We start from the raw sequence: 27729 nt of genomic DNA on the forward strand, positions 1-27729 counted from the left end.
GTAAGTAAGCAGTAAAAAAAAAAAAGAAGTAAGAAACAGGAAGTTAGACTAGCGGGTCCATATTTGGTCAGCCGCCATAGTCGTAGTCGAAGTACCCTCGTCCCGGAAACACGTGTCTGTTCATTCGCGCTGCTTTGTAGTCTTGTAATGAAGTGGACAGTAAAACACACCTTGTCTTATAGGTCATCGCTGAGGTTTGGTTTACGCCGTAAGGGCAAGAGGGATCTCTCATCTGAAGCTCCTGGGAACTCCCGTTTCTTCCTGGTAAGGTTGTTCTGTGCGTGGTTAAGTAGTAGAGTAAAGTAAACAGGTGTGAGTAATCTAGTGGGTTGTTGTGTTTTGCTGGGCGGAATTATCTCCTCGGAACAGTTCCCGAAGACAGTCTGCCTGCAGGGCTCCTCATGAAACAGGCCCACGGTGCTGCTACGGAACCTCAAACTAAAAAAAAAGCTTCATTTCAAATTGTCCATACTAGATATTCTACTACTACTGCTACTACTACTACCAACACTTCCAGCTGCTCCCGTTAGGGGGCGCCACAGCGGATCACCCGTTTCCATCTCTTCCTGTCCTCTGCATCTTCCTCTGTCACACCAGCCACCTGCACGTCCTCCCTCGCCACATCCATAAACCTCCTCTTTGGCCCTCCTCTCCTCCTCTTCCCCGGCAGCTCCATATTCAGCATCCTTCCCCCAATATACCCAGCATCTCTCCTCCACACATGTCCACACCATCTCAATCTTGCCTCTCTTGCTTTGTCTCCAAACCGTCCAACCTGAGCTGTCCCTCTAATATACTCGTCCCTAATCCTGTCCTTCTTCATCACTCCCAGTGAAAATCTTAGCATCTTCAACTCTGCCACCTCCAGCTCCACCTCCTGTCTTTTCATCAGTGCCACTGTCTCCAAACCATATAACATAGCTGGTCTCACAACCATCTTGTTTAGTTTAGTTTAGTTTTATTGCGTTTATTTCCATTTATTTGTACACCTTCCCTTTTAACTCTTAATGGTACCCTGCTGTCGCAAATCACTCCTGACACTCTTCTCCGCCCACTCCACCCTGCCTGCACTCTCTTCTTCACCTCTCTTTTGCGCTCCCCATTTAAATTATTGTATGCGTGGTGTTAGTAACGTGCGTGTATGCATTCTACATAGACGAAGTTATTAGTATGTAAACCATAAACTCCATAAGTACGGAGTTTACTGTATTTACCATAGCCCTGCGGAAGCTTGACTGTTATCTCCCATAGGTTTACGTTGAACCTGCAATATAGCCGTAATGATTTACTCAGAATGACTCGGAGTATACAAGGTTAAAATGCTAAAATGTTTATTATCAAGGGACAAGAGTTCCCACATGAATTTCACTTAAGTAATCATCATTAAAATCCATATTAAATGTATCCAATATTAGGGCTTTTTTTTTTCAGCCTGACTGGTAACTGCCTCATGTGAACCATACCTACCCATCACCTCTGTTCCCTTCACCAGCATGTCCATTGAAGTCCGCTCCAATCACCACTCTCTCCTTGGGTACCCTCTCCACCACTTCATCCAACTCACTCCAGAATTCTTCTCTCTCTTCCATCTCACACCCAACTTGCGGGGCATATGCGCTGGTAACATCCATCAATACACCTTCAATTTCCAGCTTCATACTCATCACTCTGTCCGACACTCTCTTCACCTCCATCCAGCACACTCTTGACATACTCTTCCTTCAGAATTACCCCGACCCCAATTCTCCTCCCATCTGCACCATGGAAGAAGAGTTTGAACCCACCTCCGATGCTTCTGGCCTTACTCCACAAAACTCCTGTCTTGTTCAAAGACCGTGTTTGATTGAGTTGGTTCAATTTATAGTTTTAGGTCATTTTAATAGTTTGAAGCAGTGATTTTAGATTTGTACTATTTTTACTGTTTTGTAGCTGCACTCAGTCTTGCTGTGTGAAAGCAGCAGCTTGTGATGTTTACATGTTAGGTTGTGGGAAAATGTTAACGTGAACTGAGAGAAAAGGTTTACATTAGTCTAGTCAGCGTTGTTATTTATTTCTTGTGGAATAGGGACGATATATTCAACACTATTAACTATGTATTGAAAACAACTAATAATTAGTTTCTAACTAACTAGCTAGTTACTAGTAATTCAGTCAGTTTGAGCATGATTTAACCGAGTCTGAGGTGTCATGAATGCAGCACTTTGATTTAACGAGTTGAACTTGCATTAAACCGGCTGACCACTTCTCACCACGCCCATTTCTGCCTCGCCGCACCCCTTCGTTTGTGATTATGTTTTATTTCCGGCACCAACGGAATTCTACAAGATTATTCCCGGTCACCCGCCATATGTAGAAATCAAAGTTTGATCATCCCAGAAATATACAACCATACAATCACCGTCACGGAGACCTAACTACACCACATGCCACTTACAAGGAATTGTAGAATCCAGACAAATTCAACTTTATCTGAGGGGGAGTCATTGCGGAGGCTTTAGTTTTCCCTGGAAGAGGGATCCCTCCTCTGATCCATCTCCTGAGATTTCCTCCATTTTTTTCCCTGATGAGGTTTTCCAGTTTTTCCTTAAACAGGCTTGGGGATGCCGTGCACTGTCATTGACTCTCCTACATCTGTTGGACGATGTAAAGTGATCGTAGAGCCCTCTGAGACTTAACACGGATTTAGGGCTGTATGAATGAGTTTGACCTGACTTGGCATCCCTCTGAGGCATTTTGTGCAGAATTGGCGGGCTCCCCCTCTGTCTCCGTTGTGTCATCTGTGTGTGTTGCTCTTTCTCAGGATGGCTGAGGGCTTCTTCATGGAGGTGTGTGTTGACTCTGTGGAGTCTGCTGTCAATGCGGAGCAAGGAGGTCGGTTAATCTTCACTCAAACACTTTGGGGTTGAAAAAAAAAAGTCTGTGAGGCGCTGTTGCCTCACAGCAAGAAGGCCCTGGGTTCGAACCCCAGGCCATCCCAGGCCCTTTCTGTGTGGAGTTTGCATGTTCTCCCCCGTGTCTTCGTGGGTTTCCGCCGGGTGCTCCGGTTTCCTCCCACCATAAAAAAGACATGCATGTTAGGGTTAATTCACCTGCCTGTGCCCCTGAGCAAGGCAGTGGAAAGAAGAACTGGAGTTGGTCCCCGGGTGCTGCAGCTGCCCGCTGCTCCTACACAATAGGATGGGTTAAATGCAGAGGATGATGTTCACCATGGGGATTGATAAAGTACATCCATCCATTATCCAAGCTGCTTATCCTGCTCTCAGGGATGCTGGAGCCTATCCCAGCAGTCACTGGGCGGTAGGCGAGGAGACACCCTGGACAGGCCATCACAGGGCCCACACACACACACACACACACACACACATACACACACATTAACACCTAGTACGGCCGATCCACCTGACCTACAGGTCTTTGGACTGTGGGAGGAAACCGGAGCCCCCCGAGGAAACCCACGCAGACACGGGGAGAACATGCAAACCCCACACAGAGGACGACCCGGGACGACCCCCAAGGTTAGTCTACCCTGGGGCTCGAACCCAGGACCTTCTTGCTGTGAGGCGACCGCGCTAACCACTCCGCCACCATGCTGCCCATGAAGTACATCCCAATCTTCATCTTAAAAAGTAGCACCTCTTTTTTTTACCCGTATAGTCTGCTGGTTTAACATAATAGTGATGCTTTAAGCCGAGAAATTTATTCTCACTTTGCCACACTGCTGTTTCAGACGACTTTCTTGACCTGTGGCTAAATGGTTGTGTACATGTCTTTAGTTTGTGATGCAGTTAACACACAGCGCTGTGTCAGAGCTCGGAGGTCTCCGGGTTGTGGTTTCCAGCAGGAAGTCTTCTGAGTGTTTGTGTTTGCTTGCAGGTGCATGTCGACTTGAACTCTGCTGCAGTCTGTCAGAGGGAGGCCTCACCCCCAGTATAGGTGAGCATTCTCTATACACACAGAGGGGGGCGCTGTTAAAGCTCATGTCCTGATGTTCCCCCTTGTAGTGTGTGTGTGTGTGTGTGTGTGTGTGTGTGTGTGTGAGGAAGAGAGGATAAATAAGAGAGTGGACAAGGAAGAGACTGCTTCAAGCTAAGAGGAAATGAGTATTTCCTATTGTAAATTTTAAAAAAAAATTGTGTGTGGGGGGGGGGGTGGTTTCCCCCTTTTTCTCCCCCACTGTGCTTGACCAGTTACCCCATTCTTCCGAGCTGTCCCGGTCACTGCTCCACCCCCTCTGCCTATCCGGGGAGGGCTGCAGACTACCACATGTCTCCTCCCATACATGTGGAGTCGCCAGCCGCTTCTTTTCACCTGACAGTGAGGAGTTTCACCAGGGGGGCGTAGCTCACGGGAGGATCACGCTATTCCCCCCGGTTCCCCCCGAACAGGCACCCCGACTGACCAGACGAGGCACTAGTGCAGCAACCAGGACACATACCCACATCCGGCTTCCCACCTTCAGACACGGCCAGTTGTGTCTGTAGGGACGCCCAACAAAGCAGGAGCCAATACGGGGATTCAAACCGGCGATCTCCGTGTTGGTAGGCAATGGAATAGACCGCTACGCTAACCGGACGCCCATAAATTCAATTATTGAATGAAATAATAGAATATAGCTTAGAAGACAAAAAATAGGGGACATCAGGGTAGCGTAGCGGTCTATTCCATTGCCTGCCAACACGAGGATCTCCTGTTCGAATCCCCGTGTTACCTCCTGTTTGATTGGGCGACCCTACACACACAATTGGCCGTGTCTACAGGTGGGAAGCCGGATGTGGGTATGTGTCCTGGTCGCTGCAATAGCGCCTCCTCTGGTCACTCAGGGCGCCTATTCCGGGGGGAGGGGGAACTGGGGGGAATAGCGTGATCCTCCCATGCGCTACGTCCCCCTGGTGAAACTCCTCACTGTCAGGTGAAAAGAAGCGGCTGGCGACTCCACATATATGGGAGGAGGCATGTGGTAGTCTGCAGCCCTCCCCGGATCAGCAGAGGGGCTGGAGCAGAGACCGGGACGGCTCAGAGAGCGGGGTGATTGGCCAGGTACAGTTGGGGAGAATAAAAAAGGAAGACAAGTAGAATATATTAAAAAATATACAACAACTGGTTCTGCTTGTCTTGCAGCAGTTGTTGGTGAAGCGTAGTTCTTTCTGAACAGTGGCGCTGTGTAAAACGGTCGTGAGGGTTACGTTTTCACAAAACTATGTTTACATTTAGGACTTGGATAACGGTCAAACAAGAACAAACCCGTTGAAAAGCTGCACATGGAGTCTGTCAGGACCTCTTACATAGGGTCACGGGGGCTCAACTATACAGCAGCAAAACAGAAAATACAGTGCTGCAGGATGCAGAGTATATGGATCTGGATCCAGTATATGGTTCCGGATCCAGGCACACACGGGGGGGGGGGGGGACATTTACGAAGGCTTCTTATTATGGAGGGCAAAAAAGGTGAAATACACACCTACCTGTTTTAACCAATCATCAAACCAGATGAAGAGAGTGGGGGGTCATGGGTAATCAAGGTAACGCCTTGTGGATTTGAATACGGGCAGTACCCCCATGTAACACTAGCTGTCCTCATTGGTACATCGCCCACCCCGTCACTCCTCTGCATCATCTGTCACTAGACATCACGTGTCAGACAAGATGGCATCATAGCAAATACAGTCACCAGTTAAGACCCACATTTCAAAGAAAAAACACACTCAGTAAATGTACAGTAATCACACAAAAATGGTGCGATATGAATACAGGCCAAAAGTTATTCACAAATAACTAGTGGACATGTTGGTGAAGGGAACAGAGGTGATGAGGAGGTGATGGGTAGGTATGGTGTCAAGGAGAGGAATGTGGAAGGACAGATGGTGGTGGATTTTGTGAAAAGGATGGAAATGGCTGTGGTGAATACATATTTCAAGAAGAGGGAGGAACACAGGGTGACGTACAAGAGTGGAGGAAAGTGCACACAGGTGGACTATATCTTATGTAGAAGGCGTGATCTGAAAAGGATTGGAGACTGCAAGGTGGTGACAGGTGAGAACATAGCTAGGCAGCATCGGATGGTGGTCTGTAGGATGACTTTGGAGACCAAGAAGAGGAAGCGAGTGAAGGCAGAGCCAAGGATCAAATGGTGGAAGTTGAAGAAGGAAGACTGTGTGTGAAGTTCAGGGTGGAGGTAAGACAGGCACTGGGTGGTAGTGAAGAGTTGCCAGATGGCTGGACAACCACTGCAGAAATAGTGAGGGAGACAGCTAGGAAGGTACTTGGTGTGTCATCAGGACAGAGGAAGGAAGACAAGGAGACTTGGTGGTGGAACGAGGAAGTACAGCAAAACATACAGAGGAAGAGGTTGGCGAAGAAGAAGTGGGACAGTCAGAGAGATGAAGAAAGTAGACAGGAGTACAAGGAGATGCAGCGTAAAGTGAAGAGAGAGGTGGCAAAGGAAAAGGTGTATGGTGAGTTGTATGAGAGGTTAAACACTAAGGAAGGAGAAAAGGACTTGTACCGAGTGGCTAGACAGAGGAACCGAGCTGGACAGGATGTGCAGCAGGTTAGGGCGATCAAGGATAGAGATGGAAATGTGCTGACAAGCGAGGAGAGTGTGCTGAGAAGGTGGCAGGAGTACTTTGAGGGGCTGATGAATGAAGAAAATGAGAGAGAGAGAAGGTTGGATGATGTGGGGATAGTGAATCAGGAAGTGCAGTGGATTAGCAAGGAGGAAGTGAGGGCGGCTATGAAGAGGATGAAGAGTGGAAAGGCAGTTGGTCCTGATGACATACCTGTGGAGGCATGGAGGTGTTTAGGAGAGATGGCAGTGGGGTTTTTAACTACATTGTTTAACACAATCTTGGAAAGTGAGAGGATGCCGGAGGAGTGGAGAAGAGGCACACTGGTACCGATTTTCAAGAACAAGGGCAATGTGCAGAACACCGCCCTGGGTGTTTCCTCTTCGGGCACAGCTCCGGGCAGGGCCGTGGTCCCTGGGCCCACAGGACGCAGCAGAACAAGCTCTCCCAGCCGATCCAGCACCAGCTCTCCCAGCCATCAAACGAAGACAAACTTAGACGTGGACAAAGACACTGCATGGACGGTACCGGGTGAGGCCCCTGCAAACCTGAATCTGCGCCGCCATCTTCCCACACCGGAAGCCATTTGAATTTGTTCTTCCATTCAGCTGTAATGGAAATGTACTGCTTGAGATCAACAGATGGGCCAGGGAAGCTTGGTTTCCCATCTGCAGGTCTGGACTCCTGGATGCAGGACGATGGCTATACTGATCAGCAGTCACCACACAGCGTTTAAACAGTTTGGCTGTTATGATCAAACAGCCTACCATGTGATTACTTTTGGGCTTCCCCACGTGGGAAAATAACAAATAAAATGGCGTTGTAAAACCAACGCCATGGCGAGTGTGCACATCTGCCTCTGACCAGGTAGTCGTCAGTGACTTATAGACTTCCTGTCATGTTGGGCCTCAGCCGGCTGTTATCAGAATGTACTTTAGACATCACGAGGTGGTGTAAGTGTAACCTATAGTCTGGTTGTAAATCCCTGTTTACGAGTGATGTTTATGTACAGTACAACTGCTGACACACTCCTGTCTCTTACTCTTTTCATCCATTAAAGCAGATGTCATCTCTGACTCTAGTTATCTATTCAGTGTACACATTAATTTGATTTAAATTAACGTAAAATGCTCAGTGTTTGACTGTAGTGATGGTGACTCATACTGGGCTGGACGGATGTGATCGCTATAAATACTCCCCACGGTCGGTACAGCTGCAGCACGTCACATTTCTGCATTAATGCGTCGTTGTTTTGTCCGTCCGGGTCATGAAGACAGGATGCATTATGCTGTCCTTTTACCACGGCTGCAGACCTCCTCCGGTCTCCGTAGACTGGTACTCCCCATACGTCCTAGTGATGGACTCACTCTGCTGAAATGCACTACAGAGCGCCACAGGAGGTCCTTCCTGCCTGCGGCTATCAAACTTTACACCTCTTCCCTCAGAGTGCCAGACTCTGAGTCAGTAGTCAACAGACTGGCCCTTCCACTGTGTTACCCTGTCGGTGTGTGTGCTGTCTGTTTCACGCTGCAGTACTACAGCATAAACTGGAGCATGTAGCACATATGTTTACATATTTTATCCTTATTTCTATTTCTTATTTTATCTTCTGTTTCTGTTTCTATTTTCTTTTTTCTATTCATTTCTTTTTTGGGGGGAGATTTCTCCCCAGTTGTAGCCGGCCACCCGCTCTGCCGATCCGGGGAGGGCTGCAGACTACCACATGCTTCCTCCCATACATGTGGAGTCACCAGCCGCTTCTTTTCACCTGACAGTGAGGAGTTTCACCAGGGGGACGTAGCGCGTGGGAGGATCACGCTATTCCCCCCAGTTCCTCCTCCGCCCCGACAGGCGTCACGACCGACCAGAGGAGGCGCTAGTGCAGCGACCAGGACACGCACCCACATTCGGCTTCCCACCCGCAGACACGGCCAACTGTGTCTGTAGGGACGCCCGACCAAGCCGGAGGCGACACGGAGATTCGAACCGGCGATTCCTGTGTTGATAGGCAACGGAATAGACCGCTACGCTACCCAGACGCCCATTTCTATTTATTTCTATTTTCTTGTGACCTTGTGTCTTGATTCTGATTCTGATGGTGAACATCGGACTGGGTAGGACGAACGCTGGTGCAGCAGCAGACACGTACATGTTGGAAACAGCTGCGGCAGGAAGGACTGAAACAGGACGTCAGTGGAGCCTTGCTTCTGTTGCAGATACAATCAGTGTATCTGTCGGACGTTGTGGTGATGTAGTTGGATGAAGACTGCCTGCATTAGCTCTGCTCCAAGGATCCCTTTTTAACAAGGGTGCTGACTATTTACTGGTGAGCTGTCGGCACAAGAGGAACAATGGCTGCTACAGTTTGTTTGTAGTCTTGAGAAAACCCCTTGGAGCAGGTCTCTTCTCTCTGGCTCCTACATCGTCCAGCTATGTTGGAACTCTGTTCTACTGTACTACTGACTGATTGTTACACAGAACAGCCATCACCCGTCACCATATTTCAAATGGATGAAATGTCATCTTATGGACTGCAGCTCCAACTTAACACCCCCCTGTTGTCATGCTGCTGCTTCTTCTTCTTCTTCTTCTTCTGCTTGTTCTTGTTGTCATCATTGTGTTTTGTGTTGCAAGTGTGGTAATGCATCACCCACATGCTGGTGGTGTGCATGTGTGTCCTCATGCTGGTGGTGTGCATGTGTGTCCTCGTGCCCGTGGTGTGCATGTGTGTCCTCATACTGGTGCTTGAAGAACATGTGATACACAATATGGGCCTCGTTCATCAGTCATTCGTATGTACAGATTTGTTCTTACGTACTCGTGGAAATGTGTTGCTTACCAACGTTGGGATCACCGGTTCGAATCCCCGTGTTACCTCCGGCTTTGGCGGGCGTCCCTACAGACACAATTGGCCGCGTCTGCGGGTGGGAAGCCGGACGTGGGTATGCGTCCTGGTCGCTGCACTAGCGCCTCCTCTGGTCGGTCGGGGCGCCTGTTCGGGGGGGAGGGGGAACCGGTGAAACTCCTCACTGTCAGGTGAAAAGAAGCGGCTGGTGACTCCACATGTATGGGAGGAGACACGTGGTAGTCTGCAGCCCTCCCCGGATCAGCAGAGGGGGTGGAGCAGAGACCGGGACGGCTCGGAAGAGCGGGGTAGTTGGCCAAGTGCAATTGGGGAGAAAAAGGGGGGGGGGGGAATTCAAAACAAAAAAACAAATGATTGGAACGATGGTGGCCAGTCTCAAATCAAGCCTACACCAGTTAAACCTAGTCCTGGGCTGAATTGTAATCAGTTTAGTCCAGGAGCTGGCTTAACCTGTGTCCGGGAAATGGGCCCTGTATGTGATATGTCGTGGTCTGGTTCAGGTCTTCTGCAGGTGGTGAAGCAGCGTGTCAAAATTCCGGTCTACGCGATGATCCGTCCACGGGGCGGCGACTTCCTGTACTCGGAGCAGGAGGCGGACGTGATGAAGAGGGACGTAGCGGCGATGAAAAGCCACGGGGCGGATGGACTCGTGCTGGGGGCCTTGACGGAGGACGGACGGGTGGACACCGAGCTCTGCACCACATTGCTTGGTAGCGCAAGTTTGTGTTGTCTGGTTCAAGTGTTTACGTAAGACTTGACGGTCTGGAAGTTCCTCTTAACGCCTATTTTCCCCTTTCTATCAGCTGCAGCTCATCCTTTGCCTGTCACCTTCCACCGAGGTAACCTTCGTCTTTTCGAGACTTCAAGCGGCGTTCGTTTTTTTACCTTTTTTACTCAAGGTCAATAGTACGTTTGAGTCCTCTGAAACTATTTGTACTTGAGGGAAGTATCCCAGGTTTGAAAGTGCTTTAGCTTATATGGGGTAGAATAGCACAGAAAAGTGTTGCAGAGGAAGTGTTGAGGGTCACTAACTCATCCAACAACCCGGATCTCACTGCAGCCTTCGACATGGTTCAGGACCCCGCGGCTGCTCTGGAGACTTTGGTGTCACTTGGGATTCGGCGTTTGTTGACCAGTGGTTGTGACAACTCTGCATTGGAGGGACTCCCTCTCATCAAATGTCTGGTCGAGCAAGTATGTGAATATACATCCATCCATCCATCCATCCATCCATCCATTCATCCATTAGCCAAACCGCTTATCCTGCACTCAGGGTTGCGGGATGCTGGAGCCTATCCCAGCAGTCATTGGATGGCAGGCGGGGAGACACCCTGGACAGGCCGCCAAGCCATCACAGGGCCAACACACACACACACACACACACACACACACCTAGGGACAATTTAGTTCGGCCGAGTCACCTGACCTACATGTCTTTGGACTGTGGGAGGAAACCCATACAGACACGGGGAGAACATGCAAACTCCAGAGGACACACAGAGGACAACCTGAGATGACCCCCAAGGATGGACTACCCCAGGGCTCGAACCCAGGATCTTCCGACTGCAATGCAACCATGCTAACCACTGCACCACCGTACTGCCTGCACGTTCTCCCCGTGTCTGCTCGGGTTTCCTCCGGGTGCTCCGGTTTCCTCCCACAGTCCAAAGACATGTAGGTCAGGGGAGTTAGCCATACTAAATTGTCCCTAGGTGTGAATGTGTGTGTGTGGGCCCTGTGATAGCCTGTCCAGGGTGTCTCCCCGCCTGCCACCCAGTGACTGCTGGGGTAGGCTCCAGCATCCCCGCGACCCTGAGAGCAGGATAAGCGGTTTGGATAATGGATGAATGGATATCTATCTATCTATATATTCATTATACCAACCGCTTATCCTGTTCTCGGAGTATGTGCATATATATATATATATATATATATATATATATATATATATATATATATATATATATAACACTGTGTTATGGGTTTGCATAAAAAAATGTGAACTTCAGTGACTGCCCAGTTATTTTTGATCCATTCACACTTTTTTCTTTGCACCTTCTCTGTCCCTTATTACCAGGCTAAAGGCAGGATTACTATCATGCCAGGTTCGTACTCGTCTGCCATCTGTTGCACTTACTTATAGATAATCTGGTTTCATAAGCCAGCGGTCTTTTCAGGTGTTGCAGGCAGTCAAGCATCTTCTGTTCCTCTCTTCTTCTGTGGTCAGGAGGTGGGATCACAGAGAGGAACCTTCAGAGAATTCTGGAAGGATCTGGTGCTCACGAGTTCCACTGCTCTGCACGCTCTGGTCGAGACTCAGCCATGAAGTTCAGGTGAGTCTAGTCCAGGCAGGTTGATGGTGGGTAAAAGTGGGTTTCAAACCCAGATTCTCCCACTGTGTTCCAGGGATAAATGTATTTTTTATTTTTACAACCTGGTTTTTATTGTCATGGTTTTTGCCATCATGCAAATCAGTTAGGATACAATTTTGGTGGCACCACCACCGGACTCAGCTTTGCTACGGCGTCTTGCATGGCGAGTGAACACGAGTCTTAAAACTGTGCTTTAGCCAAAACACAAGAAATAACCCTAGTGCCACAGCTAGACGGTGTACATGAATTCCCATGAACTATTACCTCTCTTGCCGGGCAGTTTATCGATTGTTACTACCACCTACGGTAAGTATGGGCTGGTCAAGTAGCTCAGGATTGTGATCGACCATTATTGATCATATTGGTAATTTCGGGTGGTAAATTTCAACTTCAGTTTTCGTTTACAGGTCCAGATATGTGGTGCAGGTGACGGGTTAGAATGACTTGTTGAAACGTTTGTGTTCCACTTGTGACAGTTGTGTTCTACAGCCCCATAAGATGTGCTGTAAAGCTGTGCCCTGCTGTGTCACAGATCTCCTAAATGAAGGCGGTGAGGGGCGCCTGGGTGGCGTGGTGCTCTTTTCCATTGCCTACCAACACGGGGATCGCTGGTTCGAATCCCTGTGTTACCTCCGGCTTGGTCGGGCGTCCCTACAGACACAATTGGCCGTGTCTACGGGTGGGAAGCCAGATGTGGGTATGTGTCCTGGTCGCTGCATTAGCACCTCCTCTGGTCGTTCGGGGCGCCTGTTCAGGGGGGAGGGGGAACTGGGGAGGGGGAACTGGGGGGGGGGGAATAGCATGATCCTCCCATGTGCTACATCCCCCTGGTGAAACTCCTCACTGTCAGGTGAAAAGAAGCAGCTGGCGACTCCACATGTATGGGAGGAGGCATGTGGTAGGTAGTCTGCAGCCCTCCCCGGATCAGCAGAGGGGGTGGAGCAGAGACTGGGACGGCTCGGAAGAGTGGGGTAATAGGGCAAGTACAATGGGTGAAAAAGGGTGGGGGGAAAAAATCCAAAAAAATAAATAAGGGTGGGGTCTGCAGTCGGTTGAGACTGCAGAGGTCACTTTGAGATGAGTGATGAAACATATCTGTCAGTAATCGTGTGTCTGGACGAACTGACTCGACCTTCCTTGACATGCATTAACTACTGTGTGGACATGCCCATCTCTCTGTCTTGTAATCAGTATCTTGGGAATCAGAAACTAAGAAAACCTGTATAATGTGCTCTGCTACACAGGAATAACCGCGTGACCATGGGAGCCACGTTCTCAGCACCTGAATACAACCTGAAGGTGGCAGATGTCCTCAAAGTCCAAACACTCAATGCCATTGCTAGGAACATTTTGTGAAGAGAACTTAGTTGACAGTCATCACTGAAGTCATATGAGGCTCACCTCTGGAAGGACCATCGGTAACTGTACTAATGTGTTGACTGCATGTGGTTTCATAAAGTCCCGTTGGAAGTAGAAACTTATGTGTCTTTCAGTGTCTTTGTCCACGTCTGCGTCTAAGTTTGTGTCTTCGTTTGATGGCCGGGAGAACTGACGCTGGATCAGCTGGGAGAGCTTGGTCTGCTGCATCCTCTGGGCCCAGGGGCCATGGCCCTGCGTGGAGCTGCGCCCAAAGTGGAAACACCGAGGCCGGTCTGACGGGACGTTTAAGCGGGGCAGGCTAAGCTAACTGCTAGCCCATGCAGACCAGGCTAAACTAACTGCTAGCCCATGAAGACCGGGCTAAGCTAACTGCTAGCCCATGCAGACCAGGCTAAACTAACTGCTAGCCCATGCAGACCAGGCTAAACTAACTGCTAGCCCATGCAGACCAGGCTAAACTAACTGCTAGCCCATGCAGACCAGGCTAAACTAACTGCTAGCCCATTCAGACTGGCAGTTCCGACAGTCATCCTGGCATTCACTCAGTGATTTTTCTTTTTCTTTTGATATGTTGGATATATGTGTTTTGTAGTTTTTGTAGTTTTTTTGTAGTTTGCTTATGTGGTTCTTGTAGTTTGCATATGTGGCTCTTGTAGTTTGGATATGTGTGTTCTTGCAGTTTGGACACGTGGTTCTTGTAGTTTGCACATGTGGTTCTTGTAGTTTGGACATGTGGTTCTTGTAGTTTGGACACGTGGTTCTTGTAGTTTGGACATGTGGTTCTTGTAGTTTGGACATGTGGTTCTTGTAGTTTGGATATGTGTGTTCTTGCAGTTTGGATATGTCGTTCTTGTAGTTTGAACATGTGGTTCTTGTAGTTTGCATATGTGGTTCTTGTAGTTTGGATATGTGGTTCTTGTAGTTTGGACATGTGGTTCTTGTAGTTTAGACATGTGGTTCTTGTAGTTTGGATATGTGGTTCCTGTAGTCTGGACATGTGGTTCTTGTAGTTTGGACATGTGGTTCTTGCAGTTTGGATATGTGGTTCTTGTAGTTTGGATATGTGTATCTTGCAGTTTAGACATGTGGTTCTTGTAGTTTGGGCATGTGGTTCTTGTAGTTTGGATATGTGTGTTCTTGCAGTTTGGATATGTCGTTCTTGTAGTTTGGATATGTGTGTTCTTGCAGTTTGGATATGTGGTTCTTGTAGTTTGGATATGTGTATTCTTGCAGTTTGGATATGTGGTTCTTGTAGTTTGGATATGTGTATTCTTGCAGTTTAGACATGTGGTTCTTGTAGTTTGGATATGTGGTTCCTGTAGTTTGGACATGTGGTTCATGTAGTTTGGACATGTGGTTCTTGCAGTTTGGATATGTGGTTCTTGTAGTTTGGATATGTGTATTCTTGCAGTTTAGACATGTGGTTCTTGTAGTTTGGACATGTGGTTCTTGTAGTTTGGATATGTGTGTTCTTGCAGTTTGGATATGTCGTTCTTGTAGGTTGGATATGTGTGTTCTTGCAGTTTGGATATGTGGTTCTTGTAGTTTGGACATGTGGTTCTTGTAGTTTGGATATGTGTTTCTTGTAGTTTGGATATGTGGTTCTTGTAGTTTGGACATGTGGTTCTTGTAGTTTGGATACGTGGTTATTGTAGTTTGGTTATGTGGTTCTTGTAGTTTGGATATGTGTGTTCTTGCAGTTTGGATATGTGGTTCTTGTAGTTTGGATAGGTGTGTTCTTGCAGTTTGGATATGTGTGTTCTTGCAGTTTGGATATGTGGTTCTTGTAGTTTAGACACGTGGTTCTTGTAGTTTGGATATGTGTGTTCATGCAGTTTGGATATGTGGTTCTTGTAGTTTGGATATGTGTGTTCTTGCAGTTTGGACATGTGGTTCTTGTAGTTTGGACATGTGGTTCTTGTAGTTTGGACATGTGGTTCTTGTAGTTTGGATAGGTGTGTTCTTGTAGTTTGGATATGTGGTTCTTGTAGTTTGGATATGTGGTTCTTGTAGTTTGGACATGTGTGTTCTTGCAGTTTGGACATGTGGTTCTTGTAGTTTGGATATGTGTGTTCTTGCAGTTTGGATATGTGGTTCTTGTAGTTTGGATACGTGGTTCTTGCAGTTTGGATACGTGGTTCTTGTAGTTTGGATATGTGTGTTCTTGCAGTTTGGATATGTGTGTTCTTGCAGTTTGGATATGTGGTTCTTGTAGTTTGGACATGTGGTTCTTGTAGTTTGGATACGTGGTTCTTGTAGTTTGTCTGTGTGTTGCACTGCTGTGGGCTGGGTAAACAATATTTCGTGTCGTTTCATGTGCGCAGTGCGTGGAATGGAATGACGAGTGTTCCTGATGGCTGATGTGTGGTCGGTCACCAGAGGTCTTTCCTCCGTCTCTGTTCCTAGTGGAACGGCAGTAGTTCCTGTATGTTCAGGGCCAACTTCAGTCTTCGGTGCGGTCTATCAAGCTGTCAAATTGGAGGGAAACTTGAGGATTTAACCTCCAGTGTCATTTGTCTGTCTGGGGCGGGCTGGGTAGACTGGAGGCATAACAAGTACAGCACAGAACTGTCCGTGGTATCTCTGATAACCCAGAGCTGACCAGATGAATGCTGCTTCTGTATTCATTTAATTCTTGTATTCAGACCTGGAACATGTCTTTTGTTTGAGACAGGAACCGCCCATCCATTCACCCAGTTCCCTCGGCTTCTGTCAGACTATTAACGGAGGTACTCGGACCGCTGCCATGTTTAAAGGGCACACAATAGAGTTTACTTGTGTGCCCCACAATTCCCATCGCTGCGCTCTTGTCTCTAATGATGTTCCCCAGCTTGCATGGGTTCAGCAGTTCGTCTCTCCCTGGTGCTCTGCATTCACAGGCACAATGGCAGCACACTATACTTGTAGCAGTAACCTGGGAAACTGCCTTAAGTAAATGTAAACTACAGCACACGTGCTCCGACAGGATTTTGCACAATAATGCCTAGTTGGCAGCATCAGGCGATGACGGTCGCTTGTGGTTTTCCCTGCTAGTGAAACAGGTCAGTTGAACACAGCGCGATTATCCGAGCTGCTCATCCTGCTCTCAGTGTGGCGGGGATGCTGGAGCCTATCCCAGCAGTCACTGGGGCGGCAGGCGGGGAGACACCCTGGACAGGCCGCCAGCCAATCACAGGCCCCACACACACACACTCGCAAATCTATACTTGTGGAGACCCCTCGTTGACTACATTCATTTCCTAGCCCTTAACCCTAACCTTAACCACGCAAACTACATGCCTAACCCTAACCCTCACCCTTACCCTTACCCTGACCCTAACCCTTACCCTGACCTTAACCTAACCCTTACCCTAACGTTAACCCTTACGCTGACCTTAACCTAACCTTTACCCTAACGTTAACCCTTACCCTGACCTTAACCTAACCCTTACCCTAACGTTAACCCTTACCCTGACCTTAACCTAACCCTTACCCTAACGTTAACCCTTAACCTACCCCTTACCCTAGCGTTAACCCTTACCCTGACCTTAACCTAACCCTTACCCTAGCGTTAACCCTTACCCTGACCTTAACCTAACCCTTACCCTAACGTTAACCCTTACCCTGACCTTAACCTAACCCTTACCCTAACGTTAACCCTTACCCTGACCTTAACTTAACCCTTACCCTAATGTTAACCCTTACCCATACCTTAACCTAACCCTTACCCTAACGTTAACCATTACCCTGACCTTAACCTAACCCTTACCCTAACGTTAACCCTTACCCTGACCTTAATTTAACCCTTACCCTAACGTTAACCCTTACCCTGACCTTAACCTAACCTTTACCCTAACGTTAACCCTTACCCTGACCTTAACCTAACCCTTACCCTAACGTTAACCCTTACCCTGACCTTAACTTAACCCTTACCCTAACGTTAACCCTTGCCCTGACCTTAACTTAACCCTTACCCTAACGTTAACCCTTACCCTGACCTTAACCTAACCCTTACCTTGACCTTAACCTAACCCTTACCCTAACGTTAACCCTTACCCTGACCTTAACTTAACCCTTACCCTAATGTTAACCCTTATCCATACCTTAACCTAACCCTTACTAGGGTAAGGGTTAGGTTACCCTTACCCTAACGTTAACCCTTACCCTGACCTTAACCTAACCCTTACCCTAACGTTAACCCTTACCCTGACCTTAACCTAACCCTTACCCTAACGTTAACCCTTACCCTGACCTTAACCTAACCTTTACCCTGACGTTAACCCTTACCCTGACCTTAACCTAACCCTTACCCTAAAGTTATCCCTTACCCTGACCTTAACCTAACCCTTACCCTAGCGTTAACCCTTACCCTGACCTTAACCTAACCTTTACCCTAACGTTAACCCTTACCCTGACCTTAACCTAACCCTTACCCTAACGTTAACCCTTACCCTGACCTTAACCTAACCCTAATTCTAACCTTAACCCTAAAACCCAAGTCCTAACCCTAAAATAGACCCTTTTCCTTGTGGGGCCCGATAAAATGGCCCCACAAGGTTGGTGGTTTCTGGTTTTTCTATCCTAATGGGGACATTTGCTCCCCATTAGGATAGAAAAACATGGTTTACACACATTCACATCCACACCTAGGGACAATTCAGTATAACTGATTCACCTGACCTACATGTCTTTGGGCTGTGGGAGGAAACCGGAGCACCCGGAGGAAACCCACGCAGACTCGGGGAGAACATGCAGGCTCCACACAGAGGACGACCCCCAAGGTTGGACTACCCCGGGGCTCGAACCCAGGACCTTCTTGCTGTGAGGCGACCGCGCTAACCACTGCGCCACCGTGCCGCCCCCAATGTGATTTTCCAATTAGTTAATTCCAACACGAGCAAAAAAAACAAACAAACAAAAGAGCCTTGTTCACCATGCTGGCATTGCTGATCCACACAAACCTCAGTATTCTATAAACACGTACATCAGAGCTTTTACACAGCTTTCCAGCACTTCTGTCCACCTACAACCAGAGACCACGGCACTACACACACACACACTGAATGCTCTGTGTGCATCCGCAAGACAAAGAAAGCCCAAGCTGCCCCGTAGCGTTGCATTTACCTCGTGTGTCCGAGAACATGAATACCTGCAAACACACTGGTGTACGTTACACTGCAAGGTAGTGCGTTAATAAATAAAGTGATAAAAGAAATCAGGGAATCATGGAAGAAATGGAGCACATTTATGTATATAGATTGTAGCGAATTCGTTATAATATTTTATACCCCCCTCTGCCGGTCCGGGGAGGGCTGCAGACTACCACGTGCCTCCTCCGATACATGTGGAGTCACCAGCTGCTTCTTTTCACCTGACAGTGAGGAGTTTCACCAGGGGGATGTAGCATCACGCTACCCCCCCCCCCAAAAAAAAAGAGGCGCCCCGGCCCACCAGAGGAGGTGTTACTGCAGCGACCAGGACACATACCCACATCCGGCTTCCCACCCGCAGCCACGGCCAGTTGGGTCTGTGATGCGGAAGTTGTTGGTACAACCCCAAGTGGGTGTAGGGGGAAACGGAGTCACATCAACTAGATGAAGGATTTGAGGAGTACGTTTGTTCAAGTTTCCAACCTTTTATTGCCAGTTATTGAAGTATTGTCTTCAGGGAGAGCCCAAGCCAAAATAACACACCAAACATCCCTAATTAGAAATAAGTTCACAGTAGTGAAACTGCTCACAAAAGAAAAGGTTACAGTGCTAAACGTAACTCCCCATACACACACAACACAACACAGGAGTTGGTGTGCTGGCAGCCATGCCAACATGTACCCTGGCTCTGCCAAATGACAGAAGCTAAGCAGGTGTGGGCTTGGCTAGTACTTGGATGGGAGACCTCCTAGGAAATTGTGTTGGTGGGCCAGTAGGGGCAGTCATCCCTCTGGTCCTAATAAAATCAACAAATATCAAATCCCAGTGCAGTGACGGGGACACTGTGCTGTAGGAGATGCCGTCCTTCAGATGAGACGTTAAACCAAGATCCTGACTCACTGTGGTCATTAAAGATCCCATGGCACTTATCACACAGAGTAGAGGGTCCCCCGGCGTCCTGGTGAGATTCCCAACCTGGCTCTCTCCATCTGGTCACCTAATCATCCCCTCATGTAACTGGCTCAATGATTCCTCCCTCTCAAGCTGATGTGGGGTGAGTGTTCTGGTGCAAAATGGCTGCCGTGCATCACCCAGGTGGGGCTACACATTGGTAGTGGTTGAGGGGAGTTACCCCCTTCAATGTGAAGTGCTTTTGGTGTCTAGAAAAGCGCTATATAAATAAAATTATTATTATTACAGGAGAAAAGAGAGCTAAATAAAAATGGCAGCTCCCCCCTATACAGCTTCCCGGCAAGGTCTACAAGGTAAGAGTACACACAAATGCCCCAAGTTGTAAGCAGGCAGGCCAGAAAAGGGGCAGAAGTGCAGCTCCTCAGTCCTTATATACCCCCAGGTGGACCGATTGGCTGCAGGTCCCCAGATACACCAACCAATAGCACCAGGGAGGAGGATCCAGAACTGAGGCCCACCGAGCCTAAGTAGCAACACAGCACATTAATACGCTTTAAACAACCAATACATTCACCTGCTGAGGAATGCAACAGTAAACTCGGCTCAGCCCTGCATGTCTTTGGACTGTGGGAGGAAACCGGAGCACCCGGAGGAAACCCACGCAGACACGGGGAGAACATGCAAACTCCACGACTACCCTGGGGCTCAAAGACAGGGTTGGGGTTAGACCAAGATGGTCACATAGAAAACCTTTTCTTTTTGGAAAGTGCAAGTTCATATTAAACTTGGTCACATTTTTGAGAGGGTCCGCCTAGGAGGCTCCACAGACTGACAGGCAAAACCTTTTTATAAGGGAGATGTTTCAGCGTGACTTTTCCTGTTCAATTGATTTGGGCACTGTGCAAAAGTGTTACAATGGCAGGAAAACGCTGTTTTTTTCTGTCCATGCGTGCGTGTATCTGTCCACTGCTAATCTCACATACTACTGGGCCTGTCATCCTAATAATTTTTGTGCACCGTTATGACTGTATGATCAAGGACCTCTTGTAGTTGCGGTGATTCAAACCTTTGCAAAACCTGTTTCATACCGCAATTAAGTGCTAACTCCTCAGCTGGTTTTTTTGTTTGTTTGGTTTTTTTTGCCTAAATCTGAAAATCTGAGCACAGGGTAAGGGGAGATATGCCTGGCGGGAGTCTGTACTCCACTGAGTGCACTTTTCTAGTCTGGATTGCTTTTCATGTTGACATAATTTAATTAGAATTTGATTAAATTCATCAAAATACACTATATGCTATATAATAAGCTCGGTCTTAGAGAGGTTAAGCTGAGGGGGGGGCGTTCTTTCATCCATGCCGATATATCGGCAAGACATGATGAGATCCGAGCAAAGACTCTGTTCTTCCGGCGGGGACAACAGGAAGAGCTGGGTATTGTTAGCATAGCAATGGTATGAGAAACCATGAGAGCGGATGATTGCACCAAGTGAGGTGATGTATATTGAGAAGAGAAGGGGACCGAGCACTGACCCTTGAGGAACCCCTATGGATAAGCCATGCTGTTTGGACACTTCTCCCCTCCAAGATACTCTAAAATATCTCCCTAATAGGTAGGATATGAACCAATGGAGGACAGTTCCTGAGATACCAAGCACAGTGAGTGTGGAGAGAGGAATTGGTGGTTAAGCATGTCAAAGACAGCTGACAGATCTCGCAGCAATAGAGCTGAGGAATGACCAGCAGTTCTAGCTGAACACAGTGATTCCAATACTGACAGGAGTGCAGTCTCAGTAGAATGCCGCCGCTTACAGCCAGACTGATTCAGGACTTACAGGTTATTCTCAGAAGGGATTTCAGAGACTTGGTTAAAGACTGTGCCCTCAAGTATTTTTGATAGGAAGGGCAGGAGTGAAACCAATCTGTAGGTTTCAACCTGGACTGGGTTGAGTCCAGGTTGAGCAGCGGGGTGACCCGAGCTTGCTTAAATGCGGTGGGGAACATACCCGTTGTAAGTGAGGAGTTGATGATGTGTGACTGCGGGCTTAAGTGTGGGGGGAATGATCTATAGAAGGTTTGATGGTATCGGGTCCAGTGGACAGGCAGTGAGTCGAGAGTCCAGCAGAAGTTTTGGAGACTACTTTATCAGTCAGAGGGGAGAATGAGGAGAGTGCGGGTGGCCCTGTTAGCTGGCAGCTGCAGACTGAGATGGCCGGGCTCAGAGAACTGCTTACTCATAGCAGAGGCCTTATCAGTAGAAAAACAAACAAACAAGCCAAACGTGTCTGCAGTGAGCAGAGTGGAGGGCGGAGGAGGAGGTGGATTGAGAAGCGAGTTAAAGTGGTCAGACGGATGTAGGGGGGCGACGGTCAGATTTGCTGTGGAGCAGTTCCGATTCAATAACAGATCAAGAGTATTGTCTGCTTTGTGTGCGGGAGGTGTGAAGACCTGTTTGGGGTCAAATGAGGAAAGAAGTGACAGGAAGTCAGCCGCTGTACGCGTTGGTTTCCTTCTGCCGTCCGAAGACATGCATGTTGGGTGAACTGGAGTACTTGAATATCTCATAGGTGTGAATGGTATGTAAATGACTATGTATGTAGGCCCTGTGATGGGACTGGCGACCTGTCCGGGGTGCCTCTCTGCCTTCCACACAATGCATGCTGGGATAGACTCCAACCCCCAAGTGACTCCAAATTGGATTAAGCAGGTATAGATGACAGATGGATGGGCATTTATGTATGTGGCTTCTTGCATGGAAAAAAAAAACCCAAAACAGCGAAGATGCGACAGTAGAAACCGTCCAACAAAGACAAGCTGCTAGCGTGTGTGAAGCAGCTATGGAGGATATAAAGCACCAGTACAACGTTAAGTCCACCCGAGTCTTTTTAAGATATCAGAGAGGCTGGCTTTTTAAAATGAACACATCTTTTCTGGTTTAGATTTGAATTAGAAATGACTTTTCTTCTCATTTGCGCTACCTTTTATCGTTATTTTACAAATGTTATTTTTCCCATCTTATTTTCATCTTTTTTCTCATCTTACACTCTCAAATTGTTTTTAAGTTTAATTCTCATTGATTCTAGAGCACTTTTAAACTGATTTTTATTGTATTTTTTCTGCTTGTGATTGTAATGTGTGTATAATATATATATTATATAATGTAATTAATATAATAAAATATAATTAATATAATATTGTGGTGACCCACATCTATATAACGAGAGACATTCACCTAAGAGGACGGTGTACCTTTAAGGGAAGAGGCGAGGGGTCAGATAATGCACTTCCGCTTCCGGTTGAGAGTTCAGTTCAGCGTCGTTGTCGAATGTATGACATGCTAAATTGGAGCTAGTAAACTACCTCGACTACGTCTACTCTCACGTCTCCTGTCTCGTTGTTTTCTAACTCCACAGTATAATATAATATAATATAATTAATTAATATAATAGTAATATAATATATTATATAATAATATATAATGTTATTATATTATGTATTATATAATAAAATGATGACGATGATGTATAAGAAACGGATGATCCGCTGTGGCGACCCCTAACAGGAGCAGCCGAAAGTAGTAGTAGTAGTAGTAGTAGTAGTAGAAGCAGTATTAGTAGTAGTAGTAGTATTAGTAGTAGTAGCAGTATTAGTAGCAGTAGTAGTAGTAGCAGTATTAGTAGTAGTAGAAGCAGTATTAGTAGTAGTAGTAGAAGCAGTATTAGTAGTAGTAGTAGTAGCAGTATTAGTAGTAGTAGTAGTAGTAGTAGAAGAAGCAGTAGTAGCAGTAGTAGCAGTAGTATTAGTAGTAGTAGCAGTAGTAGTAGTAGTAGTAGCAGCAGTATTAGTAGTAGTAGTAGTAGTAGTAGTAGCAGTATTAGTAGTATTAGTAGCAGTATTAGTAGAGATTGTTTTAATGTGCCTCTTTCTGATGTAAAGCATAAGCTGCATTTCATAAATGAAAATTGCTATATAGACAAAGTTTATTATTGTTGTTGTTGTTGTTGTTGTTGTTGTTGTAACAACCCCACCGTGTCTCCTGTCAGTAGTGTCAAGAGTCTGGAAGGAGTGCCCTGCGGCGGTGCTCCCTGTCACACCGTGGTGGGGTCAATCTGTAGCTGAAGTTATTCCTGGGCTTGACCAGCCAGCCGGGCAGGGGATGGCTTTCCTAAAACCAGGAGTCTGGCCTGCATCCCCCTCTCCATAGAATCCGGACTGACGCCCAGCACAGTCCAAGCCAAGTCTTGCGCAATCTTTGTTTTTGGAACCAGTCACGTCCAGCATCCCAACAGCATAGGAGACCCCCGACCACAGCTGACTGGTAGAGCCACCGACGGTGAGTCAGCTCCGGGACCCGTCAGCTAACGTTATCAGGCGTCATGTAATTATTAACCCTCCGACGCTGCCTGGAGGATCAAGGCTATCTGTCACAGGGATATCAGCCGAGTAAATCAGTGACTAGGGATTCTCTCTCCAGTCCGTCCTCCCTCTGGGCTGGAGTACAAGATTACATTTTATTGATTCCAGGGTGGAAATGGGACTGCTGCCTGCAGCAACCAGAGAAGCGGTGCTTAGAAATTCAGATTAAAAAGTAGAAACATAGACATTAAAAGGTGAGAGGCTTACATGATGTATTTCTGATTTTCTGATTTTTCCCCCAGTTTAGTGGCCAATCGATCCCTATTTTAGTTCAAGCACCCCCCCCCCCAACTGCATCTCTCCGGCCGCCAATCTCGAAGGAGACGCCTCGCCACTTCCGGGACAAGGGGAATCCAGGCCGAACCACTGCTTTTCCCCCACACACCCAGAGACGCATCCATGTGACGGACACAAGCCCACTCCGCCCCCCTCCCGAAGACAGCGTTGCCAATGATTGCTGCTTCGTCGAGTCCGGCCATAGTCGGATCTGACAAGACCGGGGTGTGAACCCCAGTCCCCAGTGGGCAACTGCATCGACACAAAGCCGATGCTTAGACCGCTACACCACCGCGGACCCTGACTACATGAAGATTTAAAGTGGTACTTTATGCGTGTGATGCACAACCTGCCAACGTCAACCTCTGCAACGTCAACCTCTGCAGCAGCAGAGCTTGTTGGTCAGAACTTGTTCAGGTTGGGTGTGAAAGATCATGTCTCTTTATGGAAATTACAGTTTGTCCACCACCTGAGTTATTTCTTCAACTACAGCACATTTGCCCCTGTGTGTATTTGCTACTGAGCGGTGTTGATGTTTAAGTCTGCTGGGATATGATTGTGACGCGGGGTTATAGCGCTGCCCCTGTGTACACGCCTGGTCTCTCGCTGGTCTGAGGTCACATGTGGCCGAGCGGTCAAGCCACATGTAGCTGCTCAACACGCACAAACACGTTTGTTTCACACCTCCGCACAGTTAACTGTTCATACCAGCTTAACCCAGTTCTAGATGATGGGGGTTGGAGTCTATCCCAGCACTGGGCGGCATGGTGGCCCCCCGTGGTTAGCGCTGTTGCCTCACAGCGAGAAGGTCCTGGGTTCAAACCCCAGGCCGTCCCTGGTCATTTCTGTGTGGAGTTTGCATGTTCTCCCCCTGTCTGCACTGGTTTCCTCTGGGCCCTTCAGTTTCCTCCCACCATCAAAAAAGACATGCGTGTTAGAGTTAATACTCCTGCCTATGCCCCTCAGCAAGGCAATCGGAAGAAATAACTGGAGTTGGTCCCCAGGTGCTGTATGGTGGCTGCCCACTGCACAACTAGGATGGGTTGAATGCAGAGTAAATTTCATTTGTATGTACAAAATGACCAATAAAGAGTATTCTGTACTATTCTATACTATTCTATGCATTGGGCGAAAGGCCGGGCTGTACTATGGGCAGGGTACCATGTGCATCTTAGGGCCCGAGTACATGCAAGTATTCATACACCGTCCACACCGGTGGGCGATTTGGAGACTTCAGTGCACTTAACATGCATGAATCTGGACTGTGGGAGGAAAGTGGAGCAAACTACGGGGAGAAGATACAAACTCCACAGAAGTAGGCTTGAAATTGAACCCAGGACAATTTAGTATGGCCGATTCACCTGACCGACATGTCATTGGACTATGGGAGGAAACCGGAGCACCCGCAGGAAACCAACGCAGACAGGGGGAGAACATGCAAATTCCACACAGAGGACAACCTGGGATGACCCCCGAGGCTGGACAACCCCGGTGTCCAACCTTGGGTTTGTGTCAGTGTGAATGTGTCAGCCCCGTGATGGCCTGGCGGCCTGTCCAGGGTGCCGCCCAGTGACTGCTGGCATAGGCTCCAGCGTCCCGCAACCCTAATTAGCATAAGCGGTTTGGATAATGGATGGATGGATGGATGGCTGGCTGGGCTCAGGACCCTCTAAACATTGCCCCTGTGTTTTTTAGCTCCATCCATCCTCCATTATTTATCAGTGAACATTAACTCGGCCATCAGAGATCAACCCAACGTCTGGTCGCATTTTACTTCTCACTGTTCTTTGGGCTCTATTGTTTGGTCTAATATGATGGCTGTTTGCAATGAAAATGTCTTTCCACCTAAGTATCCCTGAGGAATATAGAGGAAAACAGGTTTTCTAACCACCAAGCTGGGTGGTTACCTTTCTCTGTCATAGAACAGACTAATGGCATATTCATTCCCTTCGACAACAGAAAGATAATACGATATAGACTTGCATAGTATGACTTCTAGTAGAGTGACATACCTGACATTTTGTCTGATGCTTTGCTTGCAGTGTCTTATGCCTTTGTCTTTTCAGAGATAAAACAACATCTTCTTCTTCTTCTTTTTTTAAAGTAATAGGTATAGTCATGAGTGGGGTGTTCTCTTCATATTAAAAAAAAGTACATTTTCATGTCAAAGTGTTTGTATAAACGAGGGATTGGGGCAAGCGCCAGGAAAACAGTCTGTTGACATGGAAGTTTGAGGGCAATTCAGATATGATGTTTTAATCTTTGACCATGCATGACCCATACCAATGACCCGCAGTCAGGGTAGGCAGTGCCTGGGATAATTTAATCAAAATAACCATACTGTGGGGCAGGGGCGGATCTACAGCGGTGGTAGCTGCCACCTCTGGGACACAGTCTTGCCACCCCTGTTGCCACCCCATTTATAAATCAGATAATATGTTTTTAAAGTATATTTTATGTACATGCATGGTGAGGGTCAATGAGACCCGCACCAAACTCATCTCAAACAGAAGTCGCCGATTTAGAATCCCCCCTCCCCCTCACAGGCGCGGATCTACTGGGTGGCAAAGGGGTGGCGGCTGCCACCTCTGGGACACAGTCTTGCCCCCCCAGGAAAAAATCTCTAGATCCGCCACTGCTGTGGGGGCTGCAGGAATGAGGAGACGGAGAGATCGAGTCGAGTCGATTACCTTTACTCGCCACACAAAACAACACCGATACAGCACAATCTCTCCTGGCAACCAGCTGACCAACCGCTAGGCTGCTGCCAACATGGCCCCGCCTCGGAAACTAACGCCTGCCTTAAAGGGGCAGCAAACCCTCTGCCCTCGTTTGTTTATCGCCACAATACAACGAACTCATAACAACATATCAAAATCTCACTCTAGTTGCAAGTGTGGTGTGTTATAATGAATTTGTAATCATATTATTATGTCCTTGTCCTTTTTAAGTCCTTAAACTTCTAAGAGCGAAACGCCGTATAAGCGCGCAAGCCCGCCCACTTTTTCGATGGGAAGGGTGGGCTCTGATTTTTTTCAGGATTGCCTTTAACGTTGTGTGTGCGTGTGCGTGTGTGTAGGGGTTTGCGCATGCGTATCGCGTCAACGGACGAGGGCACTGATTGGCGGGAGTGCGAGCCAATCGGGGCGATCAGGGTGTTTAATTGCCACGACGTCATAGATATTTGCGCTACCAATAAAACAAGCTAGCTCAGTGTTTCTCAACCGGGGGGGTCCGCGGACCCCTAGTGGTCCGTGGTGTAATTGCAAGGGGTCCGTGAAAATAAAATATCTTTAAAAAAAAGATCCTATGACATTTATAGAAATAGGATTATTTTACTCAGATGTGACTGAGACCTTTATCTACCTAAACTATAAAGGGTAACAGGACTTTTTTCTCTAATTACATCTGTTTCACAAGTGTAATTTATTGTATTTTAATAAGAGATCTCGCTCCCGTTTGCATTGTTAAAAGTTACTGCATAAAAATTCTGTCGTTACATATATCTGAAAGTTACTGAATACATATTCTGTGTTGTTACATATATCTGAAAGTTACTGAATACATATTCTGTTTTGTTACATATATCTGAAAGTTACTGAATACATATTCTGTTTTGTTACATATATCTGAAAGTTACTGCATAAGAATTCTGTTTTGTTAACTATATCTAAGTTACAACTGAAAGCTCTTATTTTTGCCCCAAAGAGTGAATAAATGCTATAATGCAATTTAAAATGCAGTTTCTACTGTTTCTATCAAATTGCAACCCCCCTCCCCCAAGATCAGGTGGAGGGGTCCTCAGGGTAGAATACGCAGGG

General features: G+C 47.4%; 1 protein-coding gene across 3 annotated transcripts; it reads left to right on the forward strand.

Moving 5' to 3' along the window:
* Nucleotides 1–115: 115 nt before the first annotated feature.
* On the forward strand, nt 116–13272 carry cutc (cutC copper transporter homolog (E. coli)). Of its 3 annotated transcripts, none has more exons than XM_056292130.1 (9): nt 116–264; nt 2801–2871; nt 3874–3933; nt 9930–10139; nt 10233–10328; nt 10490–10623; nt 11507–11534; nt 11657–11762; nt 13046–13272. In XM_056292130.1, the coding sequence occupies exons 2-9, from the start codon at nt 2802–2804 to the stop codon at nt 13155–13157; spliced, it is 816 nt and encodes a 271-aa protein (XP_056148105.1). In that variant the 5' UTR covers nt 116–264; nt 2801; the 3' UTR covers nt 13158–13272. The 3 variants fall into 3 exon arrangements, with proteins under 3 accessions (XP_056148105.1, XP_056148106.1, XP_056148107.1); XM_056292131.1 differs by having other exon boundaries at nt 118–264; nt 10233–10268; XM_056292132.1 differs by lacking the exons at nt 2801–2871; nt 3874–3933 and having other exon boundaries at nt 123–264.
* The last annotated feature ends 14457 nt before the right edge of the window (nt 13273–27729 follow it).

Source organism: Lampris incognitus, chromosome 13 (genome assembly GCF_029633865.1).
Source record: "Lampris incognitus isolate fLamInc1 chromosome 13, fLamInc1.hap2, whole genome shotgun sequence".
Taxonomy (NCBI): domain Eukaryota; kingdom Metazoa; phylum Chordata; class Actinopteri; order Lampriformes; family Lampridae; genus Lampris; species Lampris incognitus.